Source organism: Myotis myotis, unplaced genomic scaffold, assembly GCF_014108235.1.
Source record: "Myotis myotis isolate mMyoMyo1 unplaced genomic scaffold, mMyoMyo1.p scaffold_m19_p_7, whole genome shotgun sequence".
Classification (NCBI taxonomy): Eukaryota; Metazoa; Chordata; class Mammalia; order Chiroptera; family Vespertilionidae; genus Myotis; species Myotis myotis.
Window position 1 is genome coordinate 43,998,655 of NW_023416379.1, and position 25,599 is coordinate 44,024,253.

At 36.7% G+C, this 25,599-nt stretch overlaps 1 protein-coding gene across 20 annotated transcripts in view; it reads left to right on the forward strand.

Annotated features, from left to right (window-relative positions):
* ASCC3 (activating signal cointegrator 1 complex subunit 3) overlaps positions 1 to 25,599 on the forward strand; it is a 250,869-nt gene that overhangs the window by 5,320 nt on the left and 219,950 nt on the right. For 12 of the 20 annotated variants that reach the window (XR_004968946.1, XM_036317986.1, XM_036317987.1 and 9 more), the window contains exons 2-4: positions 6,768 to 6,898; positions 9,039 to 9,189; positions 20,104 to 20,663. Coding sequence is in view for 19 of the 20 variants with exons in the window: in XM_036317986.1 (XP_036173879.1) it covers positions 6,809 to 6,898; positions 9,039 to 9,189; positions 20,104 to 20,663 (801 nt within the window). In the remaining variant the exon portion in view is untranslated. The other 8 variants (XM_036317975.1, XM_036317976.1, XM_036317972.1 and 5 more) reach the window with 8 other exon arrangements.

Here is a 25,599-nt window from a genome sequence, read left to right on the forward strand (position 1 = left end):
CAAAAATGAACATCTTTTTTAGTATAGTGTGTCCCATGCAAGTATGTCCTAAATGTTCATGGGACATATTATACTGAATTATTTATTGTTTACCTGAAATTTAAATTTAACTTTCTAGCCTATATTTTTATTTTATGGAATATTCAAGAATGTGGAAAATTTCAGAAAATAATGTAACAAACACTGTTGTACTTGCCATATAGATGTAATAAGTATTAATATTTGCTTTATTTGTTTCAGGTATTTTAAAACTATCGCTAATATTTTTTCTTTTGCTGCTTCTCTCTCAATCCATAGAGAAATGATTATATTACTACTGAAGGAATACACTACCTTGGAACTGATGTATATAGTTCTGATACATGTTTCTGTACACATATTTCTGTGTAATGGGATATAAGCCAAGGCATAATGAGAGAGAATGAAGGAATGAATGGCACTTAATTAGGTTGATAGAAGGCTTAAAGTAGAGTGCCAGGTATCTTCAACTATTGAGTCACTCATTGAAAAAGAGGACTTAAATTTGACAACGTACTGACATTAGTACAGATAATTTTTTTAAAAAAATATATTTCATTGATTTTTCACAGAGAGGAAGGGAGAGGGACAGAGAGCCAGAAACATCGACAAGAGAGAAACATCGATCAGCTGCCCCCTGCACACTCCCTACTGGGGATGCGCCCGAAACCAAGGCACACGCCCTTGACCGGAATGGAACCCGGGACCCTTCAGTCCCCAGGCCGATGCTCCATCCACTGAGCCAAACTGGCCACGGCCAGATAATTTTTTATGTTTTTTTTTTAAATATATTTTATTGATTTTTTACAGAGAGGAAGGGAGAGAGATAGAGAGTTAGAAACATCGATGAGAGAGAATCATCGATCAGCTGCCTCCTGCACATCTCCTACTGGGGATATGCCCGCAACCCAGGTACATGCCCTTGACCGGAATCGAACCTGGGACCTCTCAGTCCGCAGGCCGACGCTCTATCCACTGAGCCAAACCGGTTTCGGCTAAATGTTTTTTTTTTAAGGTCAGAAAGCAGCAGCCAGTATTTAGTGACCTAGTTATTGTATGGTCTATACTTACATGGAAACATTGAAAAACATCACTGTTCAACCTATACAGATGTCATTTTTATTAAAAAAGTCAACAAATATGATTTTTCTAATATCTTCACTATAAAAATTGTGAACCAGCAATCCTTAGAGAAATGATTACATTAGTATTACACAATTTAAGGTAACCTGCTGTAATTTTTAAAACATCAGAGAAAGTGAATTTCAAAAATATGTTCATAATGTTTGATGCTTTATGATGTATGGTGCTTCTTTCAGTATTAAATTTTAAAAGTTGGAGGTGTCATTGGCAAACCCTGTTTTTCCTCTGATTTGTAGCGTATATAATTTATGCTAAGAAAAATGACTTAGAAATTAGATTATGAGAAGGAATGAGAAATATCAGCCTGACCCTTGCAAACATCTTTCAGTTTAGGAAGCTGTAACAGTGGATGGAATTTGGTAGGGAAATTATGATTCAGGGCACATTTCTGACTGACATAACATAAGGGATGAGAGTACCCTGTTTTTAGAAGTAAATAACTTTTATTCATAAATATTGAAATAAATAATTCAAATCAAAATGTTAAATAATAGTCACGACAATACATGCTTTCAGAAAAGTCAAGTAAACATATAGTAAATGCAATATTGTAGCACAATAGAATTCTTACTATCTATATGTTTGTTCTGGTTCATAATACCTAATGAATTGGTAATTTCCTTATCTGTTTTTGTAGTTCACTAGAGGCCTCACCTGTGGAATTGGGCTGAAACAAGCTCTCCAACATCCTCTGAGGGGTCTTGGATTGCGAGAGGGTGCAGGGCAGGCTGAGGGACCCCACCAGTGCACAGTCAGGGCTGGGAGAGACACAGGAGGTTGGCCAGCCAGGGAGGGATCAAGGAAGGGTTCCAGGGCGTGTCCATCCCATCTCGCTCAGTCTCGCTCAGTCTCGCTCAGTGCTCAGTCAGTGCTCAGTCAGTGCTCAGTCCCGATTTTCCATACCCCAGCAGCAAGCTAACCTACCAGTCAGAGTGTCTGCCTGGTGGTCAGTGCATGTCATAGTGAGCGGTTGAGTGGCCTTGGCATATCATAGCATACTATGCATAGATTGCTTGAATGGCCAACTGGTTGATCGGACACTTAGCATATTAGGCTTTTATTATATAGGATGAGTACCACATTAATTCATTTGAATCCTGATTATAGTGTCTAGTAGTTATTCTCTCCTGAGAGAAAGGTGGAGAGATTTCATCTGCTGCTATTACCGAATGTGTGCCAATTTTTTATATATAGTGTCAGTGTTAGGGCTTTTTAAGAATTTCCTCTACTATGCACAAAACAATAAGTGAAGATTAAGGCCATGAAACCCTTTGATAAATATTTTTTGGATTTACGGTGTATAATTCTAATTCTTTGGGTGTAAAACTTGAATCAGATTTCTAAAGGGTCACCAGTTGCAGAGCTCACATTGAGGAACGTAATGGTGCTCCATGTAATTATGGTAGAGAGAAACAAGTATACAAGGTCAGGAAAACCCTTTCTTTGTAAACAGCTAAGGCTTGTTACAGGGCATCACTAGAGTTTTGGTTTGGTGTAAGAGGGTACTTCTTGAGAGGAGAATACCTCTCAAAAGTAGGTTTACAGTTGTGAGTATGCACAGCAGAGAGGTTTCAATTCAGATTAATCTTTGAAGGGCTTATTAAGGGACAGGCATAAATTCCTTGGGTCTGTCTTTCAGAGCCCCATAGATTGGGGTAGAATGAGAATTTTGCCTTGCTCAGATCATCTGGGCCAGGATCTTTCCCACTGAACCTGTGTGGGGAAAGATAAAATACACACTGCCTAGTGTGCAGTAGGTCACCTCCAGGTGTCCTGTAGAGTGATATGTGTGCTTATTTGATCCCTGTGGGAATTTCTAATCTTGTTCTCATATGGTGCTGATAGTTATTCTAGCCACTTGTTTCCCAGGGCATTTAGAAGAAAAGCTTTTCTGCCCTGGCAGATGTGTCCCAGTTGGTTGGGCAACAACACCTGCGCACGGAGAGGTTGCTGGTTCCATTCCTGGTCAGGGCACATGCCTGGGTTGTGGGCTCCATCCCCAGTAGGGGGCCTGCAGATAGCCAATCCATGTTTCTCTTTCCTTCTCCCTTCCCCTCTCTCTAAATATTAAAAAGAAAAGCTTTCCTTACCCCCCCCCCCTTTTTTTAAGAGTAAAATTAATATAACTATATGGGTCTTCTGTAATACAAAGGCAGTGTGGTTTATGGTTATGAGCCTGTCTAGGTTTAACCCCTGAGGGTACCTTTAAATAGGAAAAGTGGAGTTAATATTAAGTAAGTAGTTGGGATATAAGAACCTCATACAAATTTTATTTTTAACCATTGTATATTTTGATTTATATAAATATGTATATAGGGTGGGGCACAAGTAGTTTTACAATTATGAGTATGCAAAACAGTTTTTTCTTGTGTTATGATATATTAATTGTTGCATTATTTTCCAGACGGATAACTGTAAACCTACTTTTGCCACACCTAGTATATATGTGTTTGTCTTTCCCTTGCTTTTTATGTTGTCCATGCTCCAAGTCTGTTTCCTAATTTTATTGGACACTATTCAAGAGCAGTTGCTTCTTGCTTAGGAATGAATTAGGATCTAAAGTGAACTTTTTGGGTGGAAATAGAGAATAATTAAAATTTCCCTTGAAAATCCCTTAGGACATTAGGTTGTCACAACATACTGTCTCTCAATATGTCCTGCACAGCTATGTTTTTACTCCAGACTTGGAACATATCACAATTTCTTCAGATGATCCAGGTGAACAAATTGGCTTATGTTTAATGGCCATGTTGTATGTTCTTTTTTAGAAAGGGAACATCATTTTAAACATTGGAGTCATACAATGCAGCAAGATGTTCACGGTTTGAGATGCATATGGTGATTGAAAGAGTGTAAGGGAGCACTGTATTCTTATTGCTTATTCTCCATTCATCTAGAACATGTATTCAGTATGTGAAATAGTGGGCATAGTCTCCAGTATTATTTTGTTTGTTTATACCTTTTATTTGCCATATTGTGTTTGATTGATTCAAATAATTACATATGACTCCACTACATTAACCAATAAGGTATAATACAAGTAAGGAATAGAAAGTAAAAATTCTAGGATTTACTATGAAATATGACCTCTTTTTGAAGTTGCATAATAGAGGTGTGTGTGTGTATATATATATGGCTGATGTTTTTTGAATTCTGATCTTGACAGTGCCCCAACTCAGTGCCATCTGATCTGTTGATTCAGAAAGTTGGTGGTGATCCAGAAAACTTCATGGTGGGTTTCCCAATTTGAGAAGCCCTCCAGCTGACTTTGATGGACACTAAAGTTTGAGAATGTCTTCTCTGTGCTCTCCACTGACTCCTGCTTTGATTTCTTCTTTCAAATATTCCAGAAAGTGTTACTGAGAAAAATACAAATGTGATTCCGTGAATCATCTTGTTTCCAGAAATGCTTTCCAAAATTCATTCCCGATGGGTAGTTGAAATTTAAAATGGATCATTTTGCTTACCTGATTAATGTTTTTTAGTATGATATAGAGAATCCAACTGTTCTTTTTCCTAGCAGTTCTGATACCATTTCCTTACTTATTTGCAATGCAGTCATTTGTTTTTCACTTCATCTTTTTTGTTTCTGATTTCGAATCTTATTTTGCTCAGAAAATGTGACCTGTATTGGGGTCAGCAAACTAATTTGGTCATCCTGAGCCCAGGAATGACTTTTACACTTTTTAAGTGTTTTAGAAAAAAAAGAATAAAATTAAGACTATGCAGAGGGCAGAGAGACTGCATGGTGGCCTGTCAGACCTAAAGTATTTACTCTCTCTCTTCAGAGAGGAAAAGTTTGCTGATCCCTTGATCTAAATGGTGCTTAATTGTTGAAATTTATTAGATTTGCTTTATGGCCTAGTAGACATAGACCGTTTTAAACTGTTACTGATGTACTTGAAAAGAATATGTATTTTTCTAATCACTAGATACAGGTTTCTGCATATGTTTATTAAATTAAACTTATTAATTTCACTGTTGAAGTCTTTTATGTCTTTACTGAAAATTTGTTGCTGATTTGACTGATCAATAATTGATCAATTATTGAACTTTCATTTTGATGTTGGGCTTGTCACTTTCTTTAAGGTCTACTTATTTTAATGCAATTTCAACTTTTTTTTTTTTTTAATCTCTGGCACACATAAACTAATTACTAAGGCAAACCAAAAAAAATACATTATATTTTTTGCTGATCCAACCAAAACGAAAAAGGTATAATTTTGATTCGTTCACACTGGACAGCTATTGTTTCCTTGGCTGTTGTCATTTTTTATTTAGCAATATAAGGGACAGAGGTCAGTGCCCCTGACCAAATGGTCAGGTATTGCAAGTTTTAAAAATTCTTGTGGCATACCAGTTGAAAAATCCTAGGGCTGGACAGTTCTTTGTTGTCAGGAAGCTGTCTTGTGTATTATAGGATGTTTACCAGAACCACTGGCGTCTGCCCACCAGAAGCCAGTAGTATTCCTCCCTCAACCCCCAGTTGTGACAATTTAAAATGTCACCAGATATTGCCAAATGACCTATAAGGGGCAAAATATCCCTATCTGAGAACTGTCTTAAGGACTTGCATAGGATATGTGACATTCTCCAGGGAGCCATGCCAACTTTTGTTACAATAAGCAATCTTTAACCAGGATGAGCTCTAAGAGTATCCCATAGATAAGGACTCTGCTCACAGTAATTATTAGTCTGTTTGCTAGAGGGTTGGTTGTTTAGTTGTCAGCACCTAAAGAAGGAGATTAGATCAGGTCATCTGACTTTTTCCTTTTCTGGGAGTTCTTCCCTTCCTTCCCCAGCTTCTTTAATTCTTTCCTCTCCTGTTCTTTAGCTTCTCCGTTACCTTTATCTCTTTTTCTCCCGTTTTCTTCCTTTTACTATATACCAAATCATTATTGAGCAACAAAAACATCAACCCTACTCTTTGTGGAGTGACACAATACTTAAGTAAATAAACAAGTATATGTCAAATATTAATTAGTGCTATAAAAGAGAATGGAAATTTTGTACTTTGATAGACAGTAACTGAGTAGTTGCCCTTTCTTAGATTGAGTGGTCAAGAAAGGCCCCTCTCAGGAAGTATCTTTTAAGCCAAGAACTATGTGTCAAGGAGTCATCTATGTGAACATTGGAAGAGCATTCCGAGCAGGGAACCACTAATGCAAATGCATTTAGGTGAAAACATGCTTTAAAAAAACAAAAGCAGTGAGACTTTGAAAGCAAGGGATAATGTGAGCATAAAACAGTATAAGAGAAAAGATGGGCATGTGCTTTCTTTCCTCTCTCAGTGTTATTGTCAGTAGTAATGCAGTATGTGAGACCTGTACTTGGGAATCTGTAGAACTTATTTTTAAGTAATGCTAAAGTAGTACCCACCACACGTGTTTTGTTTGTTTCTTTTTTCTTTTTCCCAACATAGCCAGTATGTTATTAAAAAATAAACAAGTTCATGGGTACAAAATGTGTTGAATTTTATTCAACATTGGTAGCAATTGCTTTTTTAACTAATTGTGTTTATTTTTCTCTCTTGGACAGGTCAATTTGTTGAGTGTGATTACCTCTCCCACCTCCTCCCAACAGATAAATATATTGTTTTGTTTCAGTTTTGGGTTCCTCATTGTATGGATCACTGATTGAATTAGAGATGGCTTTACCTCGACTCACAGGAGCCTTGCGCTCCTTTTCAAATGTCACCAAGCAAGATAATTATAATGAAGATGTGGCTGACTTAAAGGTAAATTTTTTAAAGATGAAAACTATTATAAACATAGGACATGGGCACGTATTTGACATTTTTTCCTTAGTTCTATGTGATTAAAATGGTATGTTTTAGCTACTAAGAAGGGGAATGTGTATACCAATGTTTACTAATGGGAATATACCAGATGTACCAGTTAATAGTGCGGATTTTTTTCAATAGATGGAGTTACACATATGTTGATATATATGCATTTGGTATGTATGCTCTTTTGTTGTATTGACAACAAGCTTCAAAACTTCACATGTCAAATTTTCTGATGTCACATGTCAATTTTCATATGTCTATGATGTTAACACCTTAAAAATGATGTAACAGCTTAAAAATGTCGAATTTCGTGTCCCCCCAAAAAAGTATTTGCAGGAAGTTTTAATTCATTATTTGAAGAAAAGTGCTACTGAAAGTTATCGTATACTTTGGGAAGCTTATGGTGAACATGCTCCATCTCAAGATACTGTGAACACTGATTTAAACGCTTTAAAGGTGATGATTGTGATGTGAAAGACAAAGAACGTCCAGGTCAACCGAAAAAGTTTGAAGACCAACAATTACAAGCATTATCGGATGAAGATGCATGTCAGACTCAGAAACAACTTGCAGAAAAATTAAACGTTGCTCATCAAACAATTTTCGATCATTTACAAGCAAGGGGAAAGATTTTAAAGGAAGGAAAATGGATGCCACATCAACTGAATGAAAGACAAATGGAAAACCGAACAGTCATCAGTAAAATGTTGCTTCAATAGCATGAAAGAAAGTCTTTTTTGCATCCAGTTGTGACTGGCGATGAAAAGTGGATTTATTTTGAGAATCCCAAAGGCACAAAATTATAGGTCAACCATCAACATCGACTGCAAGGCCAAATCGCTTTGGAAAGAAGACAGTGCTCTACTTTTGGTGGGATCAGGAAGGTGTGGTGTATTATGACCTTCTAAAACCTGGTGAAACTGTTAATATTGACTGCTACTGACATCAAATAATCAATTTGAACCATACTTTGATGTAAAACGACCACATGGGCCAGAAGATATGGCAAAGTAATTTTGCTTTATGAAGACGCACCATCACACACTTCAAAACCAATTAAAGGCACATTAAAAGATCTTGCCTGGGAAGTGTTAACCCACCCGCTGTATTCGCCAGACCTTGCTCCTTCAGATTATCACTTGTTCTGATCGATGGCACACGCACTTTCTGAGCAGCACTTCAAAACATACGAAGAAGTGGAAAATTGGGTCTCTCATTGGTTTGCCTCAAAACAAGGAAAGTTCTAGTGGAACGGTATCCACAAATTACCTGAAAGATGGGGGAAATGTGTAGCTAGCGACGGACATTACTTTGAATAAAGCAGTTTTGATGTTTCACTTTGATCGTGTTTTCTTTGATTATAAAATCCGCATTATTGCATTATTAACTGGTACACCTAGTATATCTTAAGAACTTATGACTATATTGTCAAAGAGAATAATCAGAACTATGGTATAGAGTCCTTTGTTAATTTTCTTTTGCTAAGGGTCTTGCCAGTTAATTTTATAAATTTAATCCAGTAATTTACCCCTGGATTATCTGAGTAAGTTTTTGGGTCTATGGTAAGATTCTTATTTGATGGAGAGAAACAATGATTTATACCATAACATGGGAAAGATGAATTTTATTCTTTTAAACTCAGTATCTGGTCTCATAATTGACTTCTGTCTGGTCATTATAATTGGTTGTGAAATTTATAGTCCTAAAGGTATATGAACTTACGAAGGAATGAACCATACAATATAGTATATGAAGGAACTTGCTTTAGTCTAGTACACATGGGATATTACTTATTGTCATCTTAATATAGGACTTTTTGCTTTTTATTTTGCTGTATGGAAATAATTTCATGATTATTCATTGTGATTAAACCTATAAAAAAGCTTTTATTAAACATATCTTTTAAACAAATGAGATTCTTTTTAATCTTATTCAAGTAAGGTTCCTTCTCAGAGCTGTAAATTTGGATGTGAATAGATACAGTTTTCATTTTTTGTCTTGTATAATGTAATGCAAAATACATGCGATAAGTGATGGATTTGAGAAAACCTTTAACCAACATATCACTGTATTTTGCTATGTGTTTCAGATGAAGCGATCTAAACTTCATGAACAAATTGTAGGGCTGGACCTGACGTGGAAGAAGATAGTAAATTTTTTGAATGAAAAACTGGAGAAGAGTGAAATGCAAAGTATAAATGAAGACTTAAAAGATATATTGCAGGCTGCAAAACAAATAGGTATAGTTTTGTTTTATTTTTATTTATTTTTTAATAGAACCACTAAGGTGCAAAAATATATTTCTTTTAAATTAGCGAGTGCAAGGCTAAAATTTCCAAGCAAGTATTCATAATTATGAAAGACTACCTTATCTATTAAGGAGTTAGGATACAGTCAGGGAGGCAGAAGTAAACAAGTAATTATAATACAATCAAACATGAGGAGTTTATAGGAATTTAGAGTTTGAAAATCACTGTCTTGCTTGAAGTAAGGATAGGGTGAGCTAAAATTTTAATGTAGCTTGAGGGACTCTTAAAAGCCATGTAGCTCGGTCTAGCTAAACTTAGCTTTAATTCCTGTCATACACTAACAATTTCATCAATGATTGTACTTAGAGGAAATTATAATTTGATAATGCAATTACTTATGTTAACATGCTACTATTCCCAAGGTTGAAAACAAAACAGAACAATGACTGGTAAAAATCTGAGTTTGTTCATTGACATTTACAATTTCAGAATCTGATAACTAAAAAGCATAATTAAACTACTGTAGTTCTAAATTTTTCAAATGCAGGCTTGTTACTTATAAAAGGTTCAGACCGATACTCTTGACCCTGTGTAATCTGGTCTCCACCTTTCTCTCTGACTTCAACTCATCCGTGCCTTCACTCACGGTGCTGGAGACACATGGTCTTTTCTCATTTCCTCAGACCCATCAAGTTGGTGTCTGTTTTGGGGTCTTTGCACTGCTGTTTCCCTTGATGAGAATGTTCTTCTGCCCTAATTTTAGAGTGGGTAGATCCTCTCTTTTTAGTCTGAATTCCCCTAAAAAAAATACTTTCTTAATGAGGCCCTCATTGACCATCCAATCTTATGTTGGTACCTGGTCATTCTTATAACCCTTGGTAACATTTTCTCTATAACATTTATCATTATCTTATTTTTGCTTGTTTGTTTATTACTCATGTTCTGGGAATAGGATATAAGTTTCATGAGACTAGGACCTTATTTTTCTTGTTGAACACTTCATCCTCAGTGCTTAGAGTAGTGTTTGCATATTTTAGGATTGTAGTGAAGTTTCACTTGATAAATAAAAAAAGTTTTCTCAGGTGATTTCTTAGTTGAGGGGAAAATTAAATCATTACTTTACCATATGCTAGGTTGGGAGGTTTCTTTCCTACACTGGCTTTGAACGGTATTTCTGGTATATTTTTTACACATGAAGGCTTATTTTTGCTCATCAGATCTTTAAATTCATTCAAATATTTTGACTTTGATATGTCATTTTATTACCATTGTTTTGTAATATATTATTGAATTTAAATACCCTCATTGTTTTAAGTTGTGAAAGTACAAATGAATGTCATGTATGTTTTTGCATTTAGTTGATTTTCTGAAGTTCAGGGCTTTAGTAAAAATTGAGTTTGCTGGAAGCCTAGGTGAAATAGAGCACATTTTGAAGAAATTTGTGATAGAATTTAGCACAGAATTACATTTTATATTTTAAGGATGTAGAGGCAATTAGGTTGATTGGTAAATAGTAGGGAAAAGCAGTCTCCAGTCCACCTGGATCACCTTGACTGGAATCTAACCCTCTGGGCTTCACTGTCTTCAATTCTAAGATGTTAGGGCCACTGGGGGGTGGCCTGATAAAATACTTTTCAAAATCTGTAGAGTGTTTTTTCTCTTTAGGAGTTCCATTATAAAAATGCCTCAGAATACTTAGCAAAAACAGTACTAAAATACTGAGCTTATTCAGTTCCGTGACTAAATTATTTCTTTATATAAATGATGTAGAAATTAAGATTTTAAAAAACTATCTTTTAGATTCTTCCCAAATGTCTCTGACAAGTCAAAGATCATTGTTTTAAATACCAGTCATTAAATGTAATCCTAGATGTTTTGCCTGTTGGTGAAACATCTGATTCATACTCAGGGACTAATCTATTGACTGATATGTTTTAGAAATTGATTATTTTGAAATGTAATGTTTCAGAAGAATATTTTCATGACAGATGAAATCTTAGGGTTGGACTTAGGTAAATGCTCTGTTATATATACTTTTTAATGCTATGTTTAAGTTGAGTAACTTAGCTTTAGTGAAACTAATATTTGACTAGTAGTCAACTACTCTTTCTGAAATCCTAGATTCTTTCTGTTCCTTGTAGTCTGAGGCCAGAATATGAAAATACTGCTGATACTAGAAATGTAATTAAAACCGGAAGCATTGAAAAGATTAGTCTCATGGTAAATATGTCTTTGTGATTTCTCTTATATTACTCTTTTAGCACATGTATTTTTGGTGTAATTGCATTAAAAAGATAGAGCAAGAGAATAAAGAACAATCACTTATATTTCAGTTGAGTGTGATATAATAATCTGAGGTATTTGTTTAAGAACATGTACATCGACTAGTTAGAGTAATAGGTATTTTAAGCTGGTGGGGATATCAGGGAACATGTTGTCCAGTCCCTTCATTTTGTATGTGAAGAAACAGGGCACATAAAGGTTAAGTGAATCCCATGGTTGATTTGTGGTGAAGTTAGGCCTAGACCCAAGTTTTAACATAGAAACATGATGTAAATCCTAGATTCTTTACTTTCCTTATAGTCAGAGGTCAAGTCCTGTCAAGTCTACTTTTCAGCTACTCTTAAATTCACTTTCTCTACATACTTACCATTGCCCTGGTTTAAGCTTTTACCATCTGATGTTTGAACTACTGCATTAGCCTATTTCCTCAGCCTTATTTCTTTATTCTGCTTATACACTGTGACTAGACTGATCTTTGTAAAAAGCATGCAAAGCTCATGTTTATTCCCAGCCTACTCTTTAGACCAAATTCCTTAGAATGGACATTAGAAAAGCTCCTTTATGAGTTGAAACAATGTATCTTTTCATCTCTTTGTCATTCTATCACATGCAAGCTTTGCTCCTAACATATGCAATGTGTACTATTTTAATTTCCTGAACAGTGCTTAGGTTGTTTTTTCCTCCTTGTCATGTATGTGTTATAGTAACTTTCCCATTGTGTTCTTCTGGGGAAATGCTTCTCATCTTTGAAGAAATAGTTTAGGCTTCATTTATGTCCTGTTATTCCTTTGTAGTCTTAGTGTATAGTGCTCCATTAGATTATCATCCATTCTATACTTTTTTAGAGCACTTTCTCATTATTTGATAATTGTTTACACCAGTCCTTGATGGAAATAATATTCTGGGCTCTTAATCTTAGTTTATCTAAATACTCATTGTAGACATAGCTGTCTCCTCAATGGATTTTGAAGGAGAAACAGTCATATTAGCCTATCTTCTCTGCGCAATGAAACTTTGTCAATACATTTTATGTGCTTCAAGTAAAAATATTTTTGAAAATAGGTTAAGATTGAGAGTGGCAGTTAGTAAAATCCATCATGTACAAGGCATGCATCTCTATTAGAGTTTTAAATTATTATAGAATGTTGATTTTCCACTATTTTATCATAGAAGTTTTAAGATTTTTACAACATAGATAGAAACTAGAATGGGGGTCAAAAATGGTGGGAAGTCAGCAGAAGAACCTGACAGTTCTTTAATCAGCTCTGTAACTGAATTTCCCTCTCAGGCTAGAACAGGGTGATCTAATGATTTTACTCTGGTCTGGATACAGAACAGGACTCAGTCATAATTGAACTTTTTTTTTTTAAGAATTTACATTATTTTGCTATACACAGACCTTGTTTTGCCTTCTCTAGTTTATAACCCCTGTTTTATTTGGGCTTTGATGTTTTTATGCATTTTACCTTTAATAGCCTTATCTTTAACAAAAGTACAAATCAAAAGGTTTGTTGGACATGACTGACTTATAAAGTGTGGTTTAGGGAATTTGGGAATCTATTATGTTTTTCAAGTTGTTGAGGAAATAAGATTTTACTATAAAAAATGAGGAATCTGAACTGAGTGTGGAAAGCATTTTATAAAGCGATGACTGCAGAAGGAGGTATATATAGAAATTAGTTGGATCTGACAATTCTGTATGGAAGTAAGGGTATGCATATCTACACTAATAAAAGAGAAACATGGTAATTGGCATACGGCCGCTACCCTTTTCATTGGCTAATCAGCGAGCTATGCAAATTATCTGTTAGCCAAGATGGCGGCCGGCAGCCAGGCAGCTTGAAACTAACATGAGGCTTGCTTGCCTCAGTGACGAAGATCATTGGAGGCCAACGTTCCCCGCCTGCCTGCGGCTGCAGGCCTCTGAGCGGGCAGTTTAAGAAACATTGTAACAAATACCGCCGGACTTCAGCCAGCAGATTCGCAACATTGTAAGCAAAGGCCAGAAACCTACTTTCAGCACTGGAGGGAGGCCTAAGAGCTGGAGCCAAGCCTCAAGGTAAAGCTGGCCCAGAATAAAAAAGAAAAAAGAAAAAAAAGAGTGGTTGTGAACTTCAGTCACCCCCAGCCTGAAAACAGCCCTCAGCCCCTCACCCAGACTGGCCAGGCACCCCAGTGGGGACCCCACCCTGATCCAGGACACCCTTCAGGGCAAACCAGCCGGCCCCACCCATGCAACAGGCCTCTACCCTATATAGTAAAAGGGTAATATGCCTCCCGGCACTGGGATCAGCGTGACAGGGAGCAGCGCCCAAACCCCCTGATCGCCCTGCGGCTCTGTGTGTGACAGGGGGCAGGGCCCCAACCCCCTGAGCAGCCCTGCTCTGTGCCTGATAGGGGGGAGCTCCCCAACCCCCCCCCCCCCCCCACGGGCCCTGCTCTGTGTGTGATGGGGTAGAGCCATAACCTCCCCATCGGCCCTGCCCTGAGTGTGAGAGTGGCGGCGCCCCAACCCCCTGATCGGCCCTGCTCTGTGGGTGATAGAGGGCGGTGCCCCAACCCCCAGATGGGCCCTGCTCTATGTGTGACGGGGGCAGCGCCCCAACCCCCTGATTGGCCCTGCTCTGTGCGTGACAGAGGGTGGCGCTGCAACCTCCCCATCGACCCTGCCTTGAGTGTGACAGGGGACGGTGCCCCAACCCCCCAATTGGCCCTACCCTGAGGTGACTGAGGGTGGCATCACAACCTCCCAATCTGCCCTGCTCTGTGCATGATGGGGCGGCGCCCCAACTCCCCAATCAGCCCTGCTCTGAGCCCGACCAGGGGCTGCACCTAAGGATTGGGCCTGCCCTCTGCCACCCGGGAGCAGGCCTAAGCCAGCAGGTCGTTGTCTCCCGAGGGGTCCCAGACTGCGAGAGGGCACAGGCCGGGCTGAGGGACACCCCCTCCCCCCCGAGTGCACAAATTTTTGTGCACCGGGTCTCTAGTCCTATATAATAAAAGGTTAATATGCAAATCAACTGAACGGTGGTATAACCGGTTGCTATGATATGCACTGACCACCAGGGGGCAGACACTTAATGCAGAAGCTTCCCCCTAGTGGTCAGTGCACTCCCATGGGGAGCACCGCTCAGCCAGAAGCCAGGCTAACGGATGTCGAGTGCAGTGGCGGTGGTGGGAGCCTCTCCCGCCTCTGCAGAAGTGCTAAGGTTGTCTGACTGCCATCAGTCAGACATCCCCTGAGGACTCCCGGACTGCAAGGGGGCGCAGGCCTGGCTGACGGACCCTCCCAAGTGCATGAATTTTGTGCGCTGGGCCTCTAGTAAATAATAAAGACCTGTTGTGTATAGAGTAAAGCAGGAGGTTTTTCATGAATATTTGTAAAAAAACAACTATCTTAAAAATTGTAGATTCCAAAAAAGTTCAACGTTCCACTTGACATAAACTGGCAGACAAGATAATTTAGGATAGTTCTCTGCTGAGAATAATTAGAAAAACTGTAAAATAGAAAACAGTTTGACTGCATCATAGTACTTCCGATGCAATAAAAAATTATGGGGCCAAGATCTAACAGCATAAATAAACCTAGCAAATCTGATCCTGGCTTTTGGGCCACTTTCATCTGAAATTGACTAGTCCAGAGGAGGAGGGCAGATGAAAAGGGAGGATGAGAAGATGAACAGAGCTCTTGACAGATTCAGAGGACTAAGATGACAAAAATGACTAAAATAGACAAAGGAAGAAACAGAAAATCTGAATATGTGACTGTTAAAGAAATTGAATCTGTAATTAAAAACCTTCACACTAAGAAATCTATATATGCCTCAATGGCTTTATAGGGGAATTCCATATAATGTCATTTAAAATGATATGATGGTACTGTAGATTATAGGAGGTTACATGCATATAATAATCAAATGTAATGTACTATCCTTGATTGGGCACAAGACTGCTAACGACTTGGTCTTTCTTTCATGTCTGTTGCCTTTGTTCACCATGTGTGCGCGACTCCTAGCCATCATATCTCTGCACTAGATGTTTCCTATTTAAATTTTTTGAAAGTAGATTATGTTGCTAGATTTTCTAACAATCGAATCACCTTTGCATTCCTGTAATAAACTATAGTTACTTATACTGTATTTTTAGATATATGGATAGATACAGTAAGCTATTGTTTAGAATATTTGCAACTGTATTTTTGTACCATCTTTATTTCATTTTCAGCTTTAAGTTTTCATAAAATTATTTTCCTATAGCATAGGATAATTTCAAATTATGAGTTAATATATGTGGTATACAATTTAGTTCTGTCATTTACTAATGAGTAGCTAATATCACTAATCCGGTTTCCTCATATATAATATGGTGATAGTAATTCTTTGTATGGTTGGTGGGATGTGAAGCAATACTACAAAGTGCCTAGAGTACAGCCTGGTAAATGGCTGTCAGTGAATAATTTTATTATAGTCTAGATGTTCCAGTAGCCATTGATAGACAAATAGTTTATCTATGCGACTATAGATGTACTGGTATGTGCCCAGTGATGATGTGGTACAAAAAGGGGAGGAACTCTGCTTGGGTTAGTCAGGAAGGAATTCATAGAGAAGGAACTTGGGAGAGAATTAGATTGTGTTTGACTGTTTCAGGGACAGAGTTATTTTTAAATTTCTATATCACAAGAAAAATGACAAAACAAAAGAGCTGAATAACAATGAAAATCATAGATGACTTTGCAAATATATTGGCTGTATAAACAGGCAGTTCAGATTATGTGGGAATATGACAAAACAGCTGTAAATTGAATGGATTGTAGCAATGGCAAGTGTTGGAAATAAGATCAACTCTTCACAGTTTGCTTTAGTTTATCAATATATTATTCTTCATTTACAAATTATTGTGATTCCTTAGCGTACGAAAATTTACACTGCATTCCTCAGTAGAGGCATTTTTGTACCTCTACTTGTAGTTAAAGATTGTAATTAATTTTCTTTATAGTACTGTCAAGGTATAACTATATGTTTTATAAATGTATGCTGCACTGACGTGTATACTTTATATCATCTTTTTATAAAATGCTTTTTCCTTGGATGTTAAAATTTTTTTAAAAATGCCAGTTAAATCTCAGTGAGCTATGTGATTTGTTCAAAGATAGTTTATTTCCATGGTAATGCCCACAATAACGGAAGCTTATATATGATATTAAAACTTTTTGTTAGCTCTTTGGTTGCTTGGAAAGTCAAGTTGTAATTTGATGCAGGATTTTATAGTACTAGAAATGGTAATATAGCGGCTGGATGCCGACTGAAAGTCTACACTGTAAAGATGAGTATCCACATTTTGTAATGAATATACGTACAATTAAACAACTAACTTTAAAAAAATGGAGAATTGTCTTGGCCTCTCTTTAATCTCTTATACTACTACTAATCTCTTTCTCCACCAAATAGTTTCTCTGTTTGCTTCCCTTTCATTATTTGCTCACTCCGAAGGCAGTAGGTAATTTCTATTAAAGTTCAGGAATAATCTTAACATCTAAGTGGTTTCTTCAAATTACTGTATTGAACATTTCTTGAATACTTTGCCTACTTAATGCAAGGTTTTCCTGGAGGATTTTTGATGTACAAGACTTATACTAAAAAATAAATGGAGCTCATTATTTTAAATTATATTACTTAGCCAATTTTAAATTTATACCACGTAAATTGTTCAGTTTATTCCCCCCAAAAGCCATATGGTAAATGCTTACCTCTATTAGTTTGTTTGATAATTTGGTGATTATTTGAAAAATGGTATAATGCAGAACAGTGAAGATTTAACTGGTTAAGGAATTCATTTGTTGAAAACTTCTAAATTGCATATTTAGCAATTAAGGATGCAAACAGTTGATGGATATTTTTACTTGATTAAAATGTCCTACTCATTCCTTATAAGGAACTTCTCAACTACGTATTAGAGTGAGCTATTTAAAAAGTTACAAGTGGTTAGATATCCAAAGTAGCTTCCTTAAGTAAGGTTTGAAGGTCATAAGTTTCATTCAAACTTTTGCCAGTTGATTATTTAGTTTATTTTCTTTACTGAGGTTTTATCTTGAGGATAGAAAACTACACTTAAAATTACTATTCTTCTCAGGAAGACGAGCACAGTCAGTGGTGTGAAACAAACACTTCTTGAATTGGAAGTAAATGTTAACAAAGAGCTTCAGCTTAATAATCACTTAAAAGATTCACTTCCTACTGAATTCTACGTAAACTATAAAGGGAAACGAACAAAAAATAGGTTGCTTGCAAACAAGATCCTCAGTTAACGTTTAGTTTTGGATATAGTGTAAGAAAACAAGTACCTGACTACCTATTACCAATTTCCACTCCAGACGCGCACCACTCATTTTCCAGGCCTCCCCGCCCCCTCGTGCTTTCAGTGTGGCTGCAAACGTGCGCTGGGTCAGCCGGCGGGCGGAGAAGCGCAGAAACACCTTGGTGCAGAAGCACTGCGCCTTCACTTCTCATTGTTGAGGGCAGGAGCTTTGACAAGTCAGACATCTACTTGCATTTATTAAGATTTTTTTTTCTGTTTTACAAGCACCTTTTATATTTCTCGGCCACCAAAGGATCCAAGTGCAGGCATCACAGGTGGGCTCTACTACCATATTAGGGTGATCCTTTGTCACTGCCCTGGCTGGGCCACGTTCCCTGCACCTATCCCGGGCTGCCTGCTCATCCGGGTCTGCTGGCAGCAGCCGGGGCGTGGCATCACGTCACCACATGCAGGCAGAGCGCTGGGACGCGTGTCCGCGTGTCCGCGTGTCCGCGTGTCGCTGCGGGCGGGGGCCCGCGTGTGGCCGCGGAGGGCGGCACGGAGGGACCCTCTCGCATGCTTTAGCACTCCGGAGAAGTTGTGTTCAGATTGCAGTACTTTGGTTTCTTTGTTAGATGGTCAATGGTAGCAACAAATATTTGCTAGTGCTTCTCAAAAATTGGAATTTCCGGACTCCTGACGAGCGCGGTGCAGAGATTTACTTTTGAGAAGTTTCTTTGTGGTGTGAACACGCAGGCGAGTTAGTAATTAGGCAAGAATATTAACATTTGTGAAAAGCATTATCCAACTAAGATTACCATTTTAGCGGGATATAGAAAGAGATACAGTGGAGATGTGTTTTCTTTTTCTTGATTTTGATTAATAATTACCATATTTTAAATTCTAAGCCAGTGGGAATTTGTTAGAGATGCACATTCTCAGGCCCCGTCTCAGGCAGAGTGAATCTGAAACGCTGAGACAGAAGACCCACAGTCTAGGTTTTAAACAAGAACCCCGGGGATTCTGATGCGCAATTTAAGGTGTTTTTTGTTTGTTTGTTTGTTTGTTCTTAATCCTCACTGAGGACATGCATGGATTTCAGAGAGAGAGGAAGGGAGGGAGGAAGAGGAACATCAATGTGAGAGAAACATTGTCCCTTGTCTCCCTTATGTGCCACAACTGGGGAGAACCTGCTATGTTTGGGTGTATGGAAAGTGTTTCAACCAACCCAGCCACACTGGCCAGGGCTTGACGCACATTTTATTTGAGAACTAGCGGTCTAAGGAAATATTATTTCATTCTATTTATATAAGCAAATTAACATTGATATAGCAAATAGATATTAATTTCAAACATTTTTTCATATTTTCTAAAAATTATGTCATTCTCAGAATTATTGTCCTCAAAAGTATTTTCAGATATAGAGTGCTGAGATGTGGCTCTAAAAGGCTATGTAAATCTGACATTTTCTATCTTATAGTTAATAAAATTCATAGAAATCATTACTAAATTGCTAAAAATAGTTTGTGATCAAACATTTCTGAGTTGAGGTGTTTATTCCTCAATCTTCTTTGAATAACATTTTCTAAAACTTCAGTGGAGAACTACATTAATTTCATTTTAAAAGTTAACTTATCCAATTAAGTTTCTGAGTAATAGTAGCTTGTGATCTAAGGAAAACACTTTCTTGTGATATTTCCTTACTAAGCAAGATTTTGTTAAAATCTATCTTTCCTGAATATTATTCTATCCTAGAAGTATTTTAAAATCATAATGATTTAGCCAATTGTGGATAGTTTTGATGAAAGGATTTTGATTCACATGAATCACATGAATTTATTTTTTTCTTAAAGAAGTTTCAGTATACTCTGAAGAAATCCAAACGCTTAATTTGAGAAGATATATGCATTCCTATGTTCATTGCAGCTTTATTTCAAGAGAAAAGATCATTGAAAAGTGCCTATCAATTTGATTTAAGAAATGGCATATTACTTGGCCATACTAAAGAATGAATCATACCATTACTCATCAAATTAGTTTTTAAAATTTGGTTTTAAATCAGTTTTGAAGAGAGGTAAAGTGTTACTAGGTAGTTTCTCTATATATAATCACTGACAATGATTTGCTTACCTAATACAGTTCTTTGGAAATTTGGGAATGTACTTAAAGGAGCTTTTCTGCTCTTAAATTGGTTTATCTTTACCAGCATGTTTTTACTGCTGGATTTACCCAGAAGAATCTTACTAGTAGTTTTTTTGTTTTTGTTTTTAATGGTAACTTGAACTATGATTCACTTGAGCTAATACCGTTTCTTTTATCTTTGAATAGTCGGAATGGAAAATGGAAAAGAAGCAATTGAAAATGCGGCTGCATTTCTCTTCAAGACATTTCACTTGAAGGACTCTGTTGGTCACAGTGAGACAAAGGCTATCAAACAGATGTTTGGCCCCTTTCCATCATCATCTGCCACTGCAGCTTGTAATGCTACCAGTCGAATTACTTCTCATTTTCATCAAGACAATCTTGCTGCTCTTTTCCAGATGACAAAAGAAGAATGTGGTGATAGAGTTTTATTTGGCAATAATTTAGCATTTTCATTTGACATGCATGATTTGGACTACTTTGATGAGCTGCCAATAAATGGTGAACCCCAGAAAACTATAAGCCTAGATTACAAGAAGTTTCTGAATGAACATTTGCGGGAGCATTCCACCCCGGAGGTCAGACCTGTGGAGAAATCAAATGACTCCTTTTTGTGGTGTGAAGTCGAGAAGTACTTAAATGCAACTTTAAATGAAATGGCTGAAGCAACAAGAATAGAAGATCTTTGCTGTACTTTATATGATATGCTTGCTTCTGTTAAAAGTGGTGATGAACTTCAGAATGAGGTATAGTTGAAGTTATTGAAGTTTTACACTAATGTGAACCATCTTATATGAAATAGCTTTATTAAACATGGGTGGTAAACAAAAAAATAAGTACTTTTTAATATTGTGCTTCAGTAGGAATTATTTGACTAGGTTGACATCTGAGGGGAGACTATACTTTTTGGTACTTACTTGCATTATAAATGTTACCAGAATCCTTTGAAATTTTGATATAGAATAATTATGATTTAATATAGTATGATTTTCATACATTTTGTTCTCAAAGCTCCTTTATACTTTTACAAATTACTGAGGATATGATAGAGTTTTTCTTTATGTTGTTTGTATATTCTATTGATATTGTGTTATAAATTAAAAACAAATTTTATATAGGAAATGCTTTAATAATTGTTTACTAAATCATTTAAAATAATACTAAGTCTAATTTTTACTCCATGGAAGATTATACTCACCTTATACGTATGGAAGGATGAAAAATAAAGAGGCAAATAATATTTTAGTTATATTATGAAAATAATTTTGACCTCATGGCTTCCCTGAAAGGATCTTGGAGATTTAGACTACACTTTGGAAACCACTGATTTAATGTGGATACTGCAGTTTGGTCAGAAGAGTATAGAGATGTTTTTGGTACTTAGAATAGAGTATTTAAAATATTGTGTAGAATGATTAACATTAATACTTTATGAAAAGGTTCCCCTGTTAAGTGTTATACATTGTTGTTTTTTAATATGTTTTTTAAATTGATTTTTAGGGAGAGAAGAAGGGAGAGGGATAGAGAGATAGAAACATCTATGAGAGAGAGAAACATCATTGATCGGCTGCCTCCTGCATGCCCCTTACTGGGGATTGAGCCCCCCAAAAAAACCCAGGCATGTGCCCTGGGAATTGAACCAGCAACCTCTTGGTTCAAGGGTTGATGCGCAACCACTGAGCCACACCAGCTGGGCAAGTATTATACATTCTTACTAGTAGTCTTGGTAGTCTTAGTACTGCTGAACAATAGGAGGATATTAACATCAACCAGGTTCAATTAAGATAGTGTCCCTTCAGCTATGAGGATGATATATGTGCTGCTTTTTCTATATTCATTTCACTAAATAATTAGAAGAGCCCTTTCCCTAACCCTAAGTCTGAATAGATAATCTGCCATTTGGTAAAATTATACTTTAAAACTTAGAGAATGTTTAGTATTGTAGAATTTTCTTACCCATAGTATTTGTATGTCTAGTATAATATCCAAATGGTGATATCCATATAATAAGGTCTACTAATTTAAGGAAGAGTTTCTTTTTTTAAAAGGCATCCTATGGCATATGATGGAAGTTATATGTTTTTGTTCTTAGTCTTTGTATTTGGATGCAATTGTTCAGTGCTAACACTCCATAGATCTAACAGTACTGACATGAAGAATGCTTTTCACTATCTTGCCTTCAGATATCAAACTTTCAGTTGCTTTGCCAATCTAAGAACAACTAACCTAATAATTTCATAGGAAAAAGTATTGTGACTACAGTTTGACTCTTGAACAGTGCAGGGGTTTACAATCCTGCTGACTCCCCCATGCAGTCCAAAATCTGTTACAACTTTTGACGCGCCCCCCCCCCCCAATTAACTACTAATATCCTACTGTTGATTGGAAGCCTTACCAATAACATAAACAGTTGATTATCACATACATATTTTGTAATGTCTAGTCTATACTGTATTCTCATAATAAACTAAACCAGAGAAAAAATGTCAAAACCATAAGGAAGAAAAAATACGTTTACAGTATTTATCGAAAAAAGATTGTGTAAGTGGACTCACACAGTTCTCAAACCCATGCTGTTCAAGGGTCCACTGCATTTTCTCATGACACTTGGTGAGTTCTGTTCTTTGCTCTGTTACCTTGCCCTTTGTTGATGTTAAGCTTACATTTAAATAAGTTAAGTAGTTTTCACAGTCTACTTATATCTTGTTCTTTTTCTTTTTTTAAATTGGGGGAGCGGTTACTTTTATCTAGCATTTCTGTTTTTCTTCATTGTTTCTCATAGATAGCAGGGATTCTGAAGTCAAATCTGGGAGCAGTTCCTAAACCTTGGAATGTGATGCATCAGAGTATGAATATCTGAACTTATTTGAAGAGGCTAGGTCAGTGATGGCGAACCTTTTGAGCTCGGCGTGTCAGCATTTTGAAAAACCCTAACTTAACTCTGGTGCCGTGTCACATATAGAAATTTTTTGATATTTGCAACCATAGTAAAACAAAGACTTACATTTTTGACATTTATTTTATATATTTAAGTGCCATTTAACGAAGAAAAATCAACCAAAAAAATGAGTTCGTGTGTCAGAGGTTTGCCATCACTGGGCTAAGTTATTCATTACTACTTTTCCCCTTACCATAGGTAGCATTCAGTGTTTATGATATGCTCTTTCCTGTTGTAAGCTCATATTCTGTGTAGGAGAATATGCAAGCAAAGTGAGAATGGAAAGAACATGTCCTGATTTTATTTCCTTCCTTCATACATTTGATAAAAGGACTCTCTTTGTTATTTCTCCCAGTTTTGTATGCCTAGATTTTTTTTTTTTGAGAGATCTAACCTTAAAGATCCTACTATTATAGGTTTTGAAACATATTTGTTAATATGTTCATTCTTTGTGTGTTTTTGCTACATTTCTCTCATATTTCTCTAATTTTTTCAGTTTATGGCTACCATGTCAGCCATTGGGTTTTATTATAATACAATCATTGTTTCTCTCTTTTTTTTCTCCTCAGTGTTGTGATGGAAAACAAAGTATTTTGTGCCATGTAATACCACCTATTTTTAACACAAGTTTGCCTATTTTTCTAATTTTAAAAAATATATCATTGTAAAATATTTAGAGTACACAGTTTAAAGGAACTAAGTCTTCTTTTGGAGTATATATATTTTAAAATATTAATACTTTAAAACTGGGTTAAACAGTATATGTAATTTAGATTTTTTTTTTTGAGTCACTTCTATACCTGTTTTTAAGACAATATTCTATTATATAACTAGAGGCCTGATGCACAAAATTCGTACAAGGGGCTCGGCCCTTGCAGCTGTAGCGGCTTGCCTCAGCCTTCGCAGTCCTTGCTTCGTCCAGAAGGACATCTGGAAGGTCATTCAGCTGTCCGGTCTAATTAGCATATTACACTTTTATTATTATAGATACATTTTGATGGCTGCAGAGTATTACATTTATCACCATAAATTATTTTATTAAATTAATACTCCACTATTGAAGGTTTATTATATCTAGCCTTTCTTGCAATAAAGACTCTTATGCTAAATATTTGCTTGTACGTATTTTCCCTTGAATATATTTCTATCAGTGAGAAGTTTGCATCCAAAAGTACTAACAAAATACTTTCCTGAAAGAATCTGCCAGTGTATATTTCTACCTGTGATGTATGAGTATCTCTGTACTTAGATCTTTTCCAGTCCTATCATGCTTTAAAAGAGAAACGCTTGCCTATTTAGTAGAGAGAAAATGGTAACTCAGTTTTAATTACATTTTTATTACTACTGGGGTTGAAGTTTTTAAAAATATATTTTAGGCCACTAACTTGTCTTGTGAGAATTGCCAGTTTTTTATTTTATGATGTTGAAATTCATTTTTTATTTCTAAAAAATTTATGACGTTAAATTTTTTTGGCAGTTGTATTAGTGTTAAAGTAGGCAAGTCTATCGTCTTTTCACTTAGTAATCTTCCTTTGGTGTTATGCTTAGAAAGGCAATCCCCAAGACATGATTGAACCTCCCATTAAAAAAAACAAAAACAAAAAACTTTCTATTTAATCTCAGTGGTTTTGGGTAGAGTGTTATTCAGATCATATGTATCTTTTCTCTAATTTGTGGATACATATCTGAATATGCCCTTATTGCATATTCTATAGAGATATAGACATTTTCTCTCAAGGTTTTTGTTACTTCCATGTTGTCTATCATTTTTGGATATTTATTTGTACTTTATAAGGGATGAAACTTTTTATGAGGAAAATGCAAGAATTATTTGCTCTGCTTGTAGCTGAACATAACATCTAGGAAAGGTCAAGATAACTGAAGTTTTGCACTTGCTATTAACAGGTCTCTTAAGTTTTGTAATCTATGTTGGGGAAAGCCTAGCCATATTTTTTATTTATCTTGGCTGTATGTTGCTTTCCCCCCATTTTATTGCTCTAATTATTAAAATGATGGGCTGAATATGACATGATAAAATAGATAAATATAAGTTCATATACTTGTAACCAGAAGTACTGGGAATTCCAGAAAGACAGATCTGGTTTAGCAGCTGTATATGTAAAAAAAAAAAAAAAATTCTGTGTGAGTCAGTCATGGGAACTACAAATTCAGGTAGTTAAAGCATGGACTTTGAAGTTAGAAACATGTATCAATCTGAGCTCTGCTATTTATAAACCATTGGACCATTGGACCTTGGCTAAGTCACTTTTCTAAGCTGCCGTTTTCTAACTTGTTAACATGAAAAAGTGATTGGCTAGCATGTAGGTTGGCTGTGAATATATGGCATGATATAATCTATCTATCTATCTATCTATCTATCTATCTATCTATCTATCTATCTATCTATCATCTATCTATCTATCTATATTAAAGCCTAAGCGACCGTTACGACCAAACGACCGGTTGACCAGTTGCTATGATGCGCACTGACCACCAGGGGGGCAGACACTCAATTCAGGAGCTGCCTCCTGGTGGTCAGTGCGCTCCCATAGCCAATCTCCCGTGGCCCCCTCCCCCATGCCAGCCAGTCAACCTCCCATAGCCCCTTCCCCCTCACCTCCCACCTGGCCAACCACCCGTGGTCCCTCCCAATGAGGGGGCTGGCAGGTCAACCTCCCGTGGTTCGTTCCCCCAGCCGGCAGGACCCCCCGATAGGCCCTGATTGGGGAGCCAGCCGGCCAACC